Genomic DNA, 18,000 nt, shown 5'->3' on the forward strand with positions numbered 1-18,000 from the left:
ACAGAGAATTCCCACAGACCCTTCACCCAGGTCTTCCAGTGGGGACATCATACGTTTCTATAGTACATTTGCCACAACTAAGAAACCTACACAGGTATGCTGCCATGAACTAAGCTTCAGAGTTGCTGTGGATGTCAGCAGTGTCTCCTCTAATATTCCTTTCCTGTTCCGGGATCCAACCCAGTTAAGGCTCCCTTTTAAAAAAACATCTTTTTAAATGATAAAAATGAGACATGCCTAAGTCAGTAAAAAGCAATCAATACACTACACGGGTGCATTGAATTTCTGAAGTGTCTTTCTCACACAACCAATCTCTTTTGCAGAGTTTTCCACATAATAGCAGGTTTGATGCATATCCTTCCAGAAGTTTCTCAATGTGCTTCTATACATATTGTTTTCCCCACATGGGACCATATCTTAAATATTTTTTAAAAATTTTTCTTTCTTCACTTAATATTATATATATATATCCATCCCTTTTTTTCTATAGAAATTAACATTATATTTCACTATTTCCCATAAAACTGCAGGGAACTTTTTCATCTTTATGCAACTTTGCACATTTATGTTAATGTTTTGGTTGAGTTCTAGAAATAGATTTTTTTGGGGGGTGTGGAAATGTATCTATTTAACTTTTTTTGATAGATTCTGCTAAATTGCTAAATTATCCTTTCAAGTGGTTGTATCAATTTATATTCCCACTAAACAGTATTAATTTTATATTCTCTTTAAACTCCACTTTTCAAATATCAAATATTATGATGTTGCAAATATCTTCTATATTAAAATACTCCCAGCTGCCAAACCAAAATGGTATTTCACTGGTATTTTAAATTTAGATAATTTAGAATCTCACCTAACATGGGAAATCTTTGCACATATTTATTGGGGCATTTTTATCTCTTCCTATCCTTTATCCATCTTAATTGTGTTACTGGTCTTTTAAAATTCTATTTATGCACTATGAATTTTATTATCTTTACATATTTTGATTCTTCTTTTATATGATATGTATTTCAGTACAAATAGTTTATATCTGGTTCCTTTTTACCTCTAAGTTGTGTTTATGGTATTCATTTTGTATAGACATTATTTATTTTATATTATAAAATATGTTAATCTTTTAAAGATACAGGGATGCTATATTAAACCTAGGCAAATCTTCTTTCATTTCCAAAATAATTAAAAACCAAAACCTTACTGTTTTTACAGAATTTGCATAGTTTCATTATTTTCTCAATTGGACATTCACTTATCCAGACACCTATCTAAAGTAGCCTCCTTCACATATTGTCTATTAAAACATCCAGTTCACTTCCTAACTTAGGAAGAAACTCAGTGTAAATTTAGTTTATTTCTGTGTGCACAATCTCTTTCTCCAGCTCGAGAGTGATTTTCATCAGTGTGGGTCTTGTTTAAGTTTGCAGCTTCATACTTAGGACATTCTAGACCACTGGGACAGGGTTCATGAGTACCTATGGCATGAAGACCTCAACTGTCCAGGCTTGAAATGTCCCCTTGGTCATGGGTCTGTTCTGGGTCTCTGCTGAGTTCTAGTGCACCACATAGCCTGGTACTACTGGGTACCAGGGTCGTAGTGGTGGTACTGGGGTCGTAGCTCACTGTACTTTTCATATCCTCATATTTTGATATTCTTTTTTTGGAGCGGGGGTACGGGGGATTGAATTCAGGAGCACTCGATCACTGAGCCACACCCCCAGCCCTATTTTGTATTTTATTTAGAATGGGGTCTCACTGCATTGCTCAGCTGAGGCTGAGGTGGCTTTGAACTTGTGATCCTTCTGTCTCAGCCTCCTGAGCTGCTGGGATTATGAGGGCGCACCACCATGCCTGGTTATTTTGATATGCTTACAGGGAAAATTCCCCTTTATCTACTTTCCCCAAAATATCTTAGCTTATTTCCCAAATTTACTCTATCAGATAAATTTTACTCTTAGCAAGTTGAGAAAAAAATCTTATTGAAACTTTGATAATTGCACATATTTATTAATTAATATGGGAAAAAATTGATACTGTGGTTACTAATTTTCCCCCAGCCAGGAGCACTGTAAATATCCTTGGCAAAGTTTTATGGTTTTCTTTGTTATAATTGATTTCTTAGCACATTTTTTGTTAAATTCATTCTTTGGCTGTCTACAAGTTTATGGTTTTGGATTTCCGTTGAATGAGATTTAATTTTTAGTTACATTTTCTAGTTATTTATTGTTTTTTTTTTGTGTGTGTGTGTGTGTGTGTGTGTGTCTTATTTTCACTCACCAGTTGGTCCTAACAAGATTCAAGGGAATCCCTGGGATTTCCCTGGTGGACCCTTCTTAGCTGTAGATGGAGGTTCCTCAATAACAGGAGCTACATGAGGCTGAGGCCCCACCTTGGATTGAAAAGTGGGGAAACACACTCACTGCGGTGCCCTGCTGTCCCCTTCCTTCTCTGCATTCTCCCTATTACTCAGTAAGTACCCTGTGGAATCAGCAGCCAACCACAAGAATGGACTCTGTGCTGCAGGCCTACACACCTGCTCTCAGAAAGGAGAGGCTGATGTGGGCTGCACTTGTCACGGAAGGGAGGAGGAAATAAAACTTGAAGTTTGGGTGGCATAAAAGGGAGAGTGTTGAGATTTAATAAAATGAGACAAGAATGGAGGCAGAGAGGAGGTCAAGGTGCCTGGGAAGAGGCAGCTCCATGCTTGAGTCCAAGTGGCCTCAGGATGTCAGAGGGAACAGGCTGGGTGGAGAGGGGAAGGGAATGAGTCTCAGAAAGAGCCACGTGAGTTTGGGCTTCATCCTCTGTTAGCCAGAAGTCGTTCCAGAGGATGTCCGGAGTCCCTGAGGGTGAATAATTGAACAGCGAGGGAGTGAATGGATGAATGAATACAGGAACTCCCAGGAGGTCCAGTCTGACAGGAAGCAGAGGAAAGCGAGAATATGGAGACTGAGTAGAAATGAAAGAAAGTATGTTTCTCTAACAACTATGGTGTATAAGGTCCTTCTCCATGATCTCATCGAGTCTGCCTGAGCTTCTTTTTTTGGTATCATCAGTACCATCTTTTCAAATGAGAATCCTGAGGCTCAGAGAGGCTGAGTAACTTGCCCAAGGTCAAGGGCTCGTTAAAGAGTAAGTGGAATGAACATGACCTAATGATCATCCAGGTTGGACTTGGGGCTTCTCATACCCGCCCGAGGAAGATTCAGTGGTTGAAAGTGGAGCATGGGCTGCGAAGGAGCTGTCAGTAATGAACTGCTTCCACGTGGATCATATACAACGATGCAAGACCATGAATTTTAAATGTCAGATCACTACATTCAGCATAGTTAATCTATTAATCAGACACAGTCTTATTGGTATTGATGAGAACAAGAGGAGGGGAGGGGAGGGAGCTGGGAGAAGTATACCTTGGCAACTAAAAGGCCTGGGGGTCAAGTTCCCAACCCTGGGTGCCATATTGCAGAAGTTCCTAGAATTGGATGCTACCCCTGCATGCACAAATCCATTAAAATATTATCAGATGTGGCAGCTGTGGTGAGGAGAAGGGAGGGGTGCTGAGACAGAGGAACCATTTAAGAAATAGCAGCCTGAGAAGACCTCTCCAAGGAGGTGAGGTTTAAGCAAGATGACGGGCTTAAAGGGAGCCGGCCCTAGGCACAGCAGGCAGGGTCAGAGGTGGGAAGTGGCTTTTCCTGTATAAAGGGCAGCACTGCAAAGGCCCCAGAAGGGAAGCAGCCCCAGGGCATCTGAGCAACAAACAGGCCATGGGGGCAGTAGCCGGGCCAAGAGCAGCAGGCAGAGGCCGGGCCTGCTGGGACTTGGGGTGGGGAAGAAGTTTGGACTTTATTCTCTGGGCTAAGGGGGGTCACTGAAGGATTCTAAGCTAAGGCTTGATGAGGTCTGATTTGTATTTCAGGATGGCTCTGGCTCCAAGGACGAGAATAGATTGACAGAAGGGCCCGAGTAGATGCAGGAGAATTAGCTAGAGGCCTGGTTACAAACCCTTGATGACAGCCAGGGAAGACTGGGTTTGCCACACTAGCTACATTATTCAGACTCCTATTGAAAACTTTCCTCATCTTAGGGACATCAAAGTGCATAAATACTAATCAGAGTTTCTGATCAATAGAAGCAATTCCAGGCCCAAGCAGACATTTGGGTTGTCTGAGCACCTCCCCAGCCAGTGAACCCTGGGCCTTCTTTTGGGTTTTGAAATATTGCAAATGGTCTGAGGACCCTGCCTGTGCTGTGTCCCCAAGTGGGAAGCACTGAATGGGAGAGAAGAGGTGACAAGGTACCCCTTCCTATTGATGACTTGCATGTGTGTGTGTGTGTGTGTGTGTGTGTGTGTGTGTGTGTGTGTGATCAACACAAAACAGGTCATTTCCCTGGGAAGATGGATGATGTATATTGTGCATCTGGTTTAGCATTGAGCCACTGGGGTGCGCCAAGCTGGAGGCTGCTGCGCTTCTTCAAGGGGACACGGAACACACAGTAATCTATGTCCTAGGTGCTGCAGAGTGGGATACCACAGGGTGCTGTCAAAACAACTGGAGGAAAGAGAGAGCTAGACAATGGGGGGACCACCTCTGTGCCAGCTGCTCTGTGTGTATTGCCTCATGTCCTCGTGAAAAGCCTGCAATTTAGAGTCTGTTTGTGCCATCTTTCCAAGGGGGCTATGAAGTTCTGAGGGCTTGACACAGGCCACCTGCCAGCCATCAGACAGCAAGAAGGAGCCAGAACCACTGCCACAACCACGTCCACCAGGTCTGAAGGCTTTGCCTTTACAACATCTTCTAATTCAGGGAGGCAAGGAAAGCTTGGAGGAGAGTATGTCTTTGAAGCAGTTTTGAAGGAAGAAAGCAGAACTCAAAGAAATTGAGAGAGAGGAAGATGGCAAGAGAGAATGCGGCTCATACTCGACATAAAAAGAGCAGTCCAGTTGGCCTGCTGGACACAGCTGCCTCCCGCACCCCCCTCAACCAGGGCACAGTGACTTCTATACCATGCCTCTGATCCATCACTCTTCTTTCCCTACAGAGTAGAGGAAGATGGCACCTAGGAAGTCCCTCATGGTGGCCCCTGTTGCCTTCTCCTGCCCCTCGCTCTTCTCTGTTTCCTGGTTTTCTTGCTTTGGGGACTTCCTGTCTGGAAGGCTCCTACTGCCCCCCACCCCCCCAACCTATCCCGTATCACAAGTAGTGAGGTTGAGGGGTGCTTCTCCAGAAAGATACACTCAAGTCCCAATCCCATGTACCTGGGAATTTGACCTTATTTGGAAAGAGGATCATAGATGTCATTAAGCTAAGACCATGAGGTCAACCGGGTTAGGGTGGGCCTACACCTAGGGATTTATATCATCTGTGTAAGAGAAAAGAGCCACCTACTGACGTCCTTGTCTTGATGCCTCCCTTCACTGTTGGGCCTGTGTCTCACTCATCGCCTTGTCTCTGACACTGAACCTTGAGCCTGGCCACACCAACCACTTGGTGAATATGGTCTGATTGAATTGGCAAATGAATGAATGGCTATAGCTGTCAGAGACTCCACAGTTCAGCCTAACTCAACCGACTGTCCTTGCCAACTGGGTGCCACTTAGCCAGAGACAGTGGCATGAACAACCCCTCCATCCTAAGGAAAGTGCTTTCTGAGTCTCTGGAGGGTCTGGCATCTCTCTGCGCTCCCATGTCCAGTTCCTTGGGTCTTACAAGGGTATCTCTGGTACTCTATCACTACTCCAGAGGTTGGCTCTATCCAGCCCACAGACCTGGGCCAGCTCACTGCTGAGAGGAAATTCAGAAGAAACTGGGGGTTAGGCCACGGTGGTCTTACCCCTTAAATATGGCCTGGAGGTTCCCCAGGCCCATTCAGTAGGTAATGATTTTGCACAATCAACAAATGGCAGGGACCAGGTGCACATAGCTTAGCAGCCACTGCAGATGCAGTTAGGAATACGGCAGATTTCCTTATGACAATTCCAGAGTCCCATGTCCTACCACAGTCCCCTAAGAGCAGGTCCCTGCTGAAAATGCTCCCTCTGGCTCTTATGCCTTGCCTCCTCCTACCTGCTGCCACTGAGACTCCACCATGCCTTGATGGCGAGGCTGGTGAGGTTCAACCCCAGGGAGAGGTGCCATACAGGGGCCCAAATCTGAGAAGCTAGGAGAGTCCTGGGTTCTCACTGCTGGAGCGTGCCCCTCTCAAGTGCTGTGCCCAGGCAAAGCTCGCTCCCAGATTCAGCTCCTAGGTTCTTTCAGTCTGAAGGAAACGTGAACACATAGGGCCTTTTGGATTTGCATTTTAGCATCTCATTTGTATCTGTTGCACATTGGAAAGCCATTCAAAAATGAGAAAAAAAAAAAACACCTATGGCATCTCAACATGTGGATTTCATTTGCCTTTTGACTGGAGCCCCAGAATATGGAAGTGCTTGGGGTGCTCCCAGGCAACTGTCACCACTGGTGTGAACCCAACAGACCCTGCACAGATCCGTGTCAGCGGATCTTTATGTTAGGGGAAAATGGCATGTGAATGAACAGCTGCTGCAGGAGGGAGGGGGTCAGAAATCACTCCTGCCCCCAAATGAGAATGCAGTCTAAATTATCCTCAGTGACACTGGAGATGACAACAAGAAAATAATATTTGTTCGAGAAAATGTCCCCCTCTGAGCCACACAAGTGCAAACCAACAATTAAGCCATGATCATAATAACAGACAATAATAATTAAGGCATCGAGCTATCCAAAGAGCAAGCACTGAGAAGACAACCCGAAGCCCGAAGCCGGTGTCTAGAGGGTGTCGGTGGTGCTCTTCTCCCAGGACCAGCTGGTACTCAAAAGAAAGCAGTTCCTGGGTTATTTTTGAAAGTCAAAAAACAAAACTAGGCTTCAGATCACTGAAAAAAGTGGGTATCCATTGAGAGTGGTGACTTAGGCTGTGGCCTTGTGCTTTCCTCTACTGTGATAAGTCACCTTGAACCTTACTGTCCTCTCTTCATGGTCACCCTGTGGTTGGGGCCTCTGAGGTTGCCTGTCATTAGAGCTTGCCGTTATGTGTCAGGAATTTGATGACAGGGAGGTGCCTCTGTCCTTGGAAGAAATGCATCTCCCCCCCCCCAAAAAAAAAAGAAAATCCCCCCGGCTATGGAGTCAAAGACCTGATTGGGCAACTTTGCAGAGCCTTAGTTTCCCCCTTTGTAAAAGGACAGTATCATTATTAAAGAGGGTTCCATAAATGGAATTATGGGTACAGCATTGGATTAACATGAGTAACATTCACAAATGGTAAAACCACCTGAAACGAATTCCACTTTTGTTCTATTTATTTACTATTTTACTAGACTGGAGGGATGTGCTAAAGTCTCTGACTATGATGGTCAATCTCTGATAGATTGTGCTTTATGCTTTTTCCTTATGTTATTGGGGTGGACTCTGTATTTTATTCCATGAAAGAATTCCCTCTGCCCCTTTTAATGCTTCTTGGTTTTACCTTGAATTTTATCTTTTTTTTTTAAAAAAAGAAAATCAATATTATTAATGCCTGCCTTTTATTTGTGTTCACATTCTATTCCTTTGACACAGCTTTGCATTTTGAATATTTGTCAGATTTTTTAAACCTATCTATGCCTTGAAATATGGATGTTTAACCTGTAGCAAAAGAGGCTTCCCACTTCCGTGTGCCAGCATTCCAGGTCCCTTCTCTGGGATGCCCCCCACATCATCTGTTCTGGATCTGAGTCTTGAACTCTTGTCCCCTCTCACTTTGGTTCTTTGATGATCCTTCATCCAGGCCCCAGGCTGGAGCCTGTCTCTGCTCACAGCCCTGTATCTGTGGATCCTCCATCCTGAGCTTCTCTAACCTTGGCCTTCTCCAGAGGCTGCTTCTGCCCCTTCATTCATTTCTACCTCACTCAGTGGGGTGGCCAGACAGAGGCAGATTTATACTTAGCAGAACTGACATGTGTGCTCTTGGTGGAAGCGACAATGTCATGGGTTCAACTCCTGAGTCCTCTTCCTCGTAGGTGTGACCTCCCTTACTATGAGGCACAGCTATGAAATACATTTTGGTCACTGGGATGTGGGAGGAAGGCCTGTGTTACTGTCTGAATGTTTGTGTCCTCCCCAAATTCCTATGTTGAAATCTTAACTCTCAAGGGGACGGTGTCAGGAGGCACGGCCTTTAGGAAGTGATTACATCATGAGGGTGGAGCCCTCATAAAGAGGATTAGTGCCCTTATAAAGAGCCTTCAGGAAGCTTATTGGCCCTTCACCATGAGAGGACACAGCAAGAAGGTCCCACCTATGAGGAATGACACCAGATCTGCCTGTACCTTGTTCTTGGACTTCGTGACCTCCAGAACTGTAAGGAGAAATGGTTGTCAGATGTTCTTCATTTATTCTCTCTGGGTTGTGTTGTCACTCTATCTTCCATGCATGGCTACTTTTTTTTTTTTTATCATGGCTTCTACACATTTACTTTCTCTCTGCAGTCTTAGATCCTCTGACTTGTCATCTATTTCAATGCTTTGGTTTCTTATAGGGCACAAGCTGCTATTGTGGATTTGAGTTGTTATTGGACATTTACTCTCTTGGGATTTCTCACGTGTCACCATCACCACCCTTCTGCCTTTGGGGCTCTCTCCCCGATTTCACCATCCATCTCTACCCATCTTCCCTATTCCTATTCCTATTGCTTTTGGTAGCAGGGATTGAATCCAGTGGTACTTAACTACTGAGTCACATTCCCAGCGCTTTTTCTAGTTTTTTGTTTGTTTTGAGACAGAGTCTCTCTAGGTTGTGAGGCTGGCTTTGAACTCACAATCCCCCTGCCTCAGTCTCCCAAGCCACTGGGATTACAGGTGTGCCCAGCCACTGTGCCCAGTCCCATTCCTTATATTTGAATGAGACTATTACATAGAAAGCCCTCAGAACTTTCTTCTGTCCACTGTAGTAAAATCTCTGCAGAAAGAAACAGTTTTCCTATTTCTTTAGGGAAATGGTTCTTTTTCTTTGGATGGCATGTTTTGTACGGCACCCTTTAAGTTTGTTTCACTGATTATTTTTTTAACCTGTCTTTTGAAAGGGAGAGAGCTACCCTGGTCCAGTGTGTTACTCCACAGGACACGTCCATTTCTTTGGCAGAACTGCTCGTTCTCCTACTACGAGGTGTTGAAATTCATTCCTGGGATCGTAAACTGGCAGTTAAATGGTTGTATTGTGGTCAGTCCAATTACCCAGGGCAGCCCGGCAGGGTTATCGTTCTTGGATAATTTGAGGTAGTTTGTGTCTCTTTTTCTAGAGGTGATCCGTGAAAAAAGAAATCACCAGAGAGTACCAGCACTCTCAAAGCCACATTTATACCTACCAGGCTATCCACATCCTCTCCTGCAAAACACCTTCCCAGCTCCTGTTGGCTGTTTCCTGATTTGTTGAAACCTTAACTCTTGACAAAGGACCGGCCCCGCCGCGTGGGCTCATCTGTGGGGCTCCTTCGGGAGGGCAGCTCTCGCAGTGCAAGAACACAGCCCCTCTCTGTTTAAACTTTAACTCACTGTGGCTGCTCAAGAAGAAACCTTCTGGAAGCTGTTGAACCTGTGGACAGGACTTCTTGCCAGAGCTGTGAATGCAAGCTTCACTTCCAGTGCCTTCTGGCCTCCTCTGGGCCAATGCCCACTTGCTGGCTGGAGGGAGGCAATGACAACCCAGCAGGGAGTTGCTGTCCCTTGAAGGATCGGAAACTGCAGCAGGGGATTCCGGGCTGCAGGTACGGCCAGCTGTTTTGAAGACAAGCTCTTTTGCGCAGGGATCTGGTTCATCCAAACTGTGCCCCTCCTCTCGGCAATCCTGCTGCTGGGGGCCAATATCTCAGAATGAAGCTTGCCCTCTGCGTTAATCATTAGGAAGTTAAAAATTCACAAATAAGGATATTAGTGGAATGTGAGTTTTATGGCATTAGGAGTAGAAATCAGAGCACCCCAGAGCAAGAAATTCTCCACCCTCCACAGGTCCAGATCTCTGCACAGAGGACGCACCTGCAAAGGACCATCTCTCCTGTATTCCTAAGTATTCCTCCCTACAGTCAGCCACCCCAGATCTTTGTCCCTATTGAATTTGTGTGCAAGAAACAGAACCTGGTTCTTCTGAGTGTGACCAGGATCCTTAGAAGGTTGTGCTAGGCCTGTCTCTGATTTCCCAGCCAATTTATCCTCTGCAGTGCCACTGTGCATCGTCCTGAAGCAGAGACATCACTGTGTCACCCCAGACCAGGAGAGTTCCAGATGCTGCGGAATGCATCTGCACCTTCCTCTCTCCATGTGCCTGGATCCCCTTCCCTCTACTCCACATGGTTCTCTAAAGCACAGCTAAAATAGCACCTCCTCTCTGTACCTCCCCACTCGCCAACTGCCACCTAGAATTATGAAACGTCTTCCCAGATGCTCTTCTCTTGTGTTTGGTATGTAATTCTACTCTAGCATTTATCACATTATGTTAAGAATCTGCAGGTTGGCTCATCTGTACTTTATTTCCAAACCTCTCATCTGTCTCCACTATTGAGACTGTAAAAGCAAAGCAAAATTGATTTCTCTCACTTTTCCTCAGCCAGGTGTGGCAAGCTTTGACAAATTAGATAAACAAAATGTTTCGGAGGATGGTGGTTTTCCTCAAGTAAATATGCAAACCCTCAAAAGCAGAAAGCTCAGTGCCCTTTCCTCTTCCATTATCTTTTATTATTTTATTTTTTCCTTCTTCTTTTAGATGGGAACACAGACATAATGTCTGGAGCTGTGGCAGCTATCTGGGTAACCATGAGGACAAGAGCCTCAGGATGGGGGAACAAGAGGAAAGGTCACAGTGCCCTGAGCAGCCGTGTGAGGTCCAAATGGGAATTTCAGACTCTTGTTCCAGGAGAAAAAGGTTTTCTGTTGCCTTTCCTAAATGATAAAATTTCTCTCAGTAATACTGAGACCTTCAAGAGAAAGATAATTTCTCACTTATTTTTAATCACCTCATTCCGTGCTGAATAATTACTCCAAATTTTCAACTAGAACTGAACATTGTGACTGTATTAGAAATGTTCTCGTGGCTCCTTGTAACACTGGGAAGTCTATTCAGAGTTCTCATGTTGGCTCTCCGGGTGCCGCTGAGACCCCTCCTCACCCGGCAGCCTTCTCTGCCCCCGAGCGGCTCCAGCAAGCCAAGCAGGTCCTCTGCCGTGTTCCTCCATGTTCAGGCCTTCGCTTCTGCCTCCAGGAGGGTCGTCTCGAGCCTCCAGGCCGGACGGCCCTCTCTCTTCAGTTACTGAACTTCTGTGTGGCTTTCAAGTACTGCACCGTCTCGGGGGTCCCTGCTTGCTGTGCTGGGACGGGAACCCCTGGGAGACAGCGCTTCACCCCATCTTCTCTTTGTGGGTCCTGCCACACAGCATGGCACAGTCCCTGGCACAGAAGAGGCACTGGACGCCTGCTACGGAACCAGACCAGGCCAGGAGGGCAGCCTGGAAAGAGCAAGGTCAGGGACGCAGAGCAGGTTCAAGACTCAGGTAGTTGTTTCTGGGCCTTGGTGACCTCATCCACACAATGGGGGCACAGCCACTGTAAGAACCTGGCGCGCTGTAGATAGCTGAGAAAGGCTGGCGGAGGAGAAGATCCAGAGCCAAAGGCTTTCCTCCCCTTTCTCCTCCAATTTTCATCTGAGCGGGTTCATGGATATAGAAAGGAAAACTCCAACCCCGCCTTCACTGGAGATGGAGAAGAGCCCCAGGCCCACAGGACGAGCCTTCTATGCTAGGAGTTGATGCCCGGGTGCAGAGGCATGCAGGGGCACTGCTCAGCTCTCCTGCCGCGAGCCGCCAGGCCTGAACGGAGTTAGTAGGTCCACTGGTCCCATTCCTGGCACTCAGGCAGGAGCACCTGCCACACCTAAAGATGCCCCGTGGGCTGAACGGAAGGTCTGCCCATCCCCTCTTACCCAACACACCCAGGAAGGGACAACATTCCAGCCTGGGCCACGCCCAGGGAAAGCCTGCAGCCACCCACTGTCCCTCTTGGGTACTCCTGGAAGGCACTATCCTTGCCCACCTTGTTAGGGAGAACCTGGCCACGGATTCCTCAGGTCACTCCCAGGGCTTGGTCTGGGTGGGGACAGAGTGGCGAGACCTCCTGGAAGCCTTTTCCTGTGGGTAGCCCTGGGATCAGTCTCAGGGGCTGGCCTGTTGCTGTCCCAAGGCCATCCCACATGTCCTCGACTGGCACACCTGCTCCTGCTCCACATCACAGCAGCCACCACCTGTCACCTGTGTCTTCTGGGCACACGGGATGCCCATGGGTGGGTAAAATGAACAACTAGCTACCCGGCTTCCGGTGCTGGCTGCTCTTTTAAAGGGCTCACTTAATCCCCATAGCGACCGGGTTGGCACTGTTTTGATCATCATTTTTCAGACAGGAGGACTAAGGCACAGATGTGGCTGCGTGGCTAAGGAGATGCAGGCAGGCAGGCTGGCAGGGAGTCCAGCTCTCAGCTGGGACTAGAGGCTGTACGAACAAAACTCATGGGACATAAAAAACCCAGCTGAATAATCAAACAAGTGACACTGTAAAACCAAACATAAACAGTATCCTGGGGAGAAGCAAGATGATGATTTTGATAAAAACAAAAGAAGATTGTCAAGACAGTTGTGAACAAATGAAATAAAAACAAAAGCAAGGTTTCCAGAATGAAAGGCGGGGTACATGCCAGGATGGTCACCTTCTAGAACCGAATTAGCAAAACACCAGACCACCTGCTGCAGTGGCCCACACCTGTAATCCCAGCAGCTCAGGAGGCTGAGGCAGGAGGATCTTGAGTTCAAAGCCAGCCTCAGCAAAAGCGAGGAGCTAAGCAACTCAGTGAGACCCTATCTCTAAATAAAATACAAAAAAGGGCTGGGATGTGGCTCAGAAGGCGAGTGCCCCTGAGATCAATCCCCAGTACCGAAACAAAAAGCAAGCAAACAAACAAAAATAAAACCAGATCACCAGGAGCAGAATAAAGACAGGATAGAGAATTTTCAATCACTAGGCGGAAAACAAAGCCAATTAAATTAGATCAGCATCCAACAAAGAGAGTCAAAACTAAAAGTCGTAAAGAGGCAGAATCCATTTCATTTGAAAGCAATCATAATAACATTTGATGTGAGAGAAATAGAGAACTGTGTTCTCCTCTCATGCTCTTAAGCAGCCACAGAAGATAAACACAACAGAAAGTTTCATAACGTAAAAAAAGCCTCAATGCAGTAAAAGTTAAAAAAAAATTAAAGAGACCATTTAACTACCATCCTACAGCAGTTATAATCACCATAACCACTTAGTAACTTTAAAAAAAAAATCCTGAGATATTCTTGGGTTTAAAGGAAACCTAAACTGAAATGATGAAGTATTTAGAAACGAGCCCAAATGAACACTCTAAATGAATAAGACAAGCTACCCCAAAGAAGGATGTGACTGGGTGGATCCATTAAATAGCCTTTTGTCCATCAGGTTGGTGAAGACACAAGGGACAGACAACATGCAGCCAGGCAGTGTGGGAAGCCTGGTCCCATAGACCTTTGGTGGACTTGTAAGTTGCTGCAGTATCTAGAAGGAAATTTGAGGTCGTGCACCAAAATTGGCATTCTAAGAATATACCATAAGGAAATGATTGGACAGCTCTTCAGAGATTCATGTGAAGGATGTTTGTTGGAGTTAAAGTCTTGAAAATATTCACTTTGTCAATACCGGAGTAGTTAAATAAATGATGGCCATAATAGAATTCTCTGTAGCCATCAGACAGGATGAGGCAGATCTATACATATTGACATAATAAGATGGTGCTGTAGGATTAAGTGGCAAAACAAACAGCAAGCCTCTGAGTCATGTGTTGGGATGATCTTGTTTTAGGAACCATGCCTACTGAATTAGCTTTATGTATTTGTTGGTGTGCAAAATGTCTAAAAGAATAGAGCAGAACATCCAGATATCAACGGTTTCCTCACGTGGGTGTGTGGGAGAGCAGGATGACAGGATAAGATCGTGGGGACTGTGGATGCATACTTCATCACCTTCCTTACTCTTACTTTTTGAAGTCTTAAAAATGCATGCCTATTTTTTTTATATAGAAAATTCTATAAATATATTCCTAGTTTAAAAAACTGACTAAATAAGGACTCAAACACAAAAAAGTGTCTTTTCATGTCTGTGTTAGTTCCCTTAACTTTGCTGCTGTTCCTTGAAGGGAGGTGAGGGTGAGGGGGGAGGGGAGGGAGGAAGAAGAGAGTGAGGGACACACAGAGGAGAGGAGGGAGGAGGGAGGCAAGGAGAGGGGGAGGAAAGGGAGGGGAGCAGATGAGGGGAGACAGGGAGGGAGGAAGAAGGAGAAAGAGGAGAGAGAGGGAGGTGCCAAGGAGAGGGAGTGAGTACCCACAAGAGTGCCGATGGGCTCCTGTGCCCGCTGTGCCCACTGGAGGAAGGCAAGTGTGTCTAGCACCTCCATCTCCACTCTGGGTGCTCAGTGCAGACCCCTGCATTACTTAGCTCCCTTGGGGTGGCTGTGGCTCCCAGGAGCCTTCCCGAGTGGGGACCGGTGCTCAGTTCACATCCTGTTTTCCACCTCGGGTCCCCAGGCACACTCAGCAAGCCCCAGGCTTCCCTCTGAGACAGTATGTCCTGGTTGGCTTTGACCCCAGCCTCCTGCCCATCCCCCACCCAGCTGGCCACTCCCATTAGTGAAGATGTCCTCCCCTGTGCCCAGACTTCCCTTGATTTATTTCTGTGCTTTCCCTGTTGTCCACAGCCCCCAGATCTGCTCTGCTCTCCTCCAACCCTGGTCCTAAGCCTTGATTCCTCGAGGAAAGCCATGGGGCCCGTTAGGAAGGCCAACGTGGTTCTGTCCTGGAGATCATCTTTATCTTTGGACAAATACATGATGCCTACACTGTACTTTTGAGTGATTCAACCAAAAAGAGGGAGGAAAGGGTTGGAAGAAGAAAAAAATGACAGAAGGCACAAAATAGGAGCCTGGCTGAACCTTGATGGCAGGTGGACAGGTGCTTGGAACACCGTTCCTCCAGATATTCTGCGTTTGTTACCTATTGTCTCTCTATTCCACACTAAAACATGGGGAAAGTGAAGAAACCTCCATCTCCATATTTACTAAGGAGAGTGAGCTCAGCTGGTGTGGCTGCTTAAATGTCCCCTGGATGTGTCCCTTCCTCCCCCTCTCTGATGCCACTGCCTCGAATCACCACACCTGGAGATGGCCTCCTCACGAGGCTCCCAGGTTCAGGCCACCCGGAAGCTGCCAGAAGCCATCCAGGCCCATGACCCTCCAAGCTCTGGCTGCGCCTGCTCCACCAGCTCCATCTCCTCTGTGGCTATGGCCACCCACCAAGTACAGGCGACCGTCTAGTCACGGATGAGATGTCGAAGTTTTGCTTGTGGAGTGACCCAAGCTTCATGGGGTGCCATGGAGGCTTCTAGTCAGAGGCTGAATGGATCATCTGTGCTTCTGGAAGAGCATCCCAGCTGTGCAGGATGACAGTGTCTATTGAATTCATCCTCCTAGTGGTACAAAGTTCCTAGGAGTACTGCTGGCCTCATTTGAGGGTGCAGCTCAAAAACTTGCACACAGCAAATACTTAATACATTCTTTAAATTTAATTAAATTGAGTCTCAGGACGTGTGTCCCCCAGTGAATCTACGTCTACCTCTCTTGCAACAAGGCAATCCTTGAGCTGGTTTTATTGAAACTCTCAAGAACAGGGTTCTTCTTCTGGCTACTCTTCTCCTTTTCTTGGCTCACCATTTTTCCAAATCCTCAGTACTTCATTCCTAAATGGCTGGAGCAGGCTCCTGATCGTTGCTTTCTCATGGGCTCTCTGCACTGCCAAGGACCCTGGTGAGCCAACCCTTCTCAAGAGCCCACCACGACTCCCTTATTTACTGGCACTGAAGACCCTCCCTAGCCAAGCCATACTCTTGTCCTTATTTATATGCATCCTCTGCTCCAGCCAGACTGGTGACCCCACAATTCCCTTGTTCAATTCTCCTATCACACCTTTCATGCATGCTGCCACCCCAACCTGCTCTGTACCTGCTTACTCACTGGGCTCAAGAACCAGACTTGCCCACAGTGGGATATGGAGAAGAGATTCAGGAAGATCTGGGTTCCTATCCCAAGCCGTCTGCCTCCTTGTGCAATTCAGACATGCATTCTTTTGAAATCTCAGGTTTCTCATGTATAAAATGGGAATCATAATAATGTCTATGTCATGTCAGGGCATATTGTTATTAACCACAGGGCTACGGTGAGGGATGGAGAAGACGGGTCCTGAGGTGAGAAGTGCTGATGCTCTTCTCCTTCCCAGTTCCTTGGAATTCCAATAAAGAATTCCTATTACTCAGGTGCTAACGTGGGAAGGAAGCTATACTTGGAGGGAGAAGGTACCAAGTACCAGGCACCACCGGGCTTCTGTTATTTACTCCCTGCCCCCAAACCCCGCAATACAAGCATTCTTGTCCTCATTTTACAGATGAGGAAACACTGAGAAATGGAAGCAGCCTGCCCGGGATCATACACTTCTCAGCTGACCTTCACTGACTATCAGGGGAACGGGCACAGGGGCCAGGATCAAGCCTTCACTGTGTTCCAAATGCTGGTTGAGTGCATTCCAGGCAGTGTATCATTCAAGTGCTCTGTCCCATGCTTTGCAGAAGACAGTGAGACACCCAGAGGTAAAGGGACTTGACTTCTTCAAAGTCCTGCAGCCTGTAAGTGGAAAGGCTGGGATTTGAGCCTGGGGCTATATGGCTCCAAGCCCATTCCGCTGCTGCTGTACCTGTTTTCTGCACTTAGACTGCAGCCCTGGGAGGCTGACACCAGCCTGTCCAGGTTTTCCATGGGAAAGAGCCCAAGCCAGGGGTTATGGCCAACTATCATTGATCCCAAGGGCCTCCAGGAGAGGCAGGAAGGACCAGGCATGAGCTGGGGCAGCCTGGTGACCCACAAAGGACAGCAAGGGTTACTCTGGCAGTCCAACACTTACCCGATGGTGCAGCCGGCATCTGCTTCCACGGTCCAGATGCAGTTGAGGTTGTGTTCGTAGGGAGCTGGATACCCCGGCGACAGCACCTGCCCTGACACCTCTCCTTTCACCGTCCCTCCACACTCAGCTGAAAGAAATCCCCAAAGTGTGAGTTCCGCAGAGTGACCCAAGCTGTCAGCAGTCAGTCACCAGTTCCTTGGGTGCCAGTGAGCCCCAAGTCACTCTCATCCACTCCAGGAGGTTGAGGCCAGCACACAGACAGGTTCCACAATGAGAACTGTATGCAGAACCTGAGACAAATTCTCAATTCTTAAAAGACACAAAACCCAATTAAAAACTGGGCAAGGGAGTGGAATGAATAGACATTTCTTTAAAGGGGATAGGTGAATGGCCAATATCCATGTGCAATGATGCCATTAGGGGAATGCAAATCAAAACCACGATGAGATCCCATTTCACAGCTCCTGGGATGGATATAACAAAACACAGACTACAAGAGTGGGTGAGGGTGGGGAGAACCCTCTTATCAAGGACAGAATTGAACAATGATGCAGACGCTTTGGAAACCAATTTGGTAGTTCCTCGAGATGTTAAATACAGTTACCAAACATGATCCAGCACTTCTGTGCTCAGGTACCCACCCCAGAGAATTACACACTCACACAAATACTTGAACATGAATGTTGATAGCCTCATCATTCATGGCAGTAATAAGTAAAAGCAACCCAAATGTCCATAAAGTGAAGAAAATACACACAAAAGTTGATAAATCTATACAATGGAATAGTAGCCACAAGAAAGAATAAAGTTGGGAGACGTGCTACAATGTTGATGAATTTTGAAAGCATACACTAAGTGAAAGGAGCCAGACCCATAGGTAAAACATTGTGTGATTCCACTTATAGGAAATATCCAGAAGAAGTAAATCTATAGAGATAGAAG

The 18,000-nt window shown here is 46.6% G+C and overlaps 1 protein-coding gene across 6 annotated transcripts in view; it reads right to left on the minus strand.

Moving 5' to 3' along the window:
* The window catches only part of Csmd2 (CUB and Sushi multiple domains 2), a 542,274-nt gene that overhangs the window by 132,889 nt on the left and 391,385 nt on the right, over nucleotides 1–18,000 (minus strand). For all 6 annotated transcript variants that reach the window (XM_078025879.1, XM_078025878.1, XM_078025877.1 and 3 more), the window contains one exon: nucleotides 17,059–17,185. In XM_078025879.1, the coding sequence (XP_077882005.1) occupies nucleotides 17,059–17,185 (127 nt within the window). The remainder of the gene's footprint in view (nucleotides 1–17,058; nucleotides 17,186–18,000) is intronic.

The sequence above is a fragment of the Ictidomys tridecemlineatus genome, chromosome 11 (assembly GCF_052094955.1).
Source record: "Ictidomys tridecemlineatus isolate mIctTri1 chromosome 11, mIctTri1.hap1, whole genome shotgun sequence".
Classification (NCBI taxonomy): Eukaryota; Metazoa; Chordata; class Mammalia; order Rodentia; family Sciuridae; genus Ictidomys; species Ictidomys tridecemlineatus.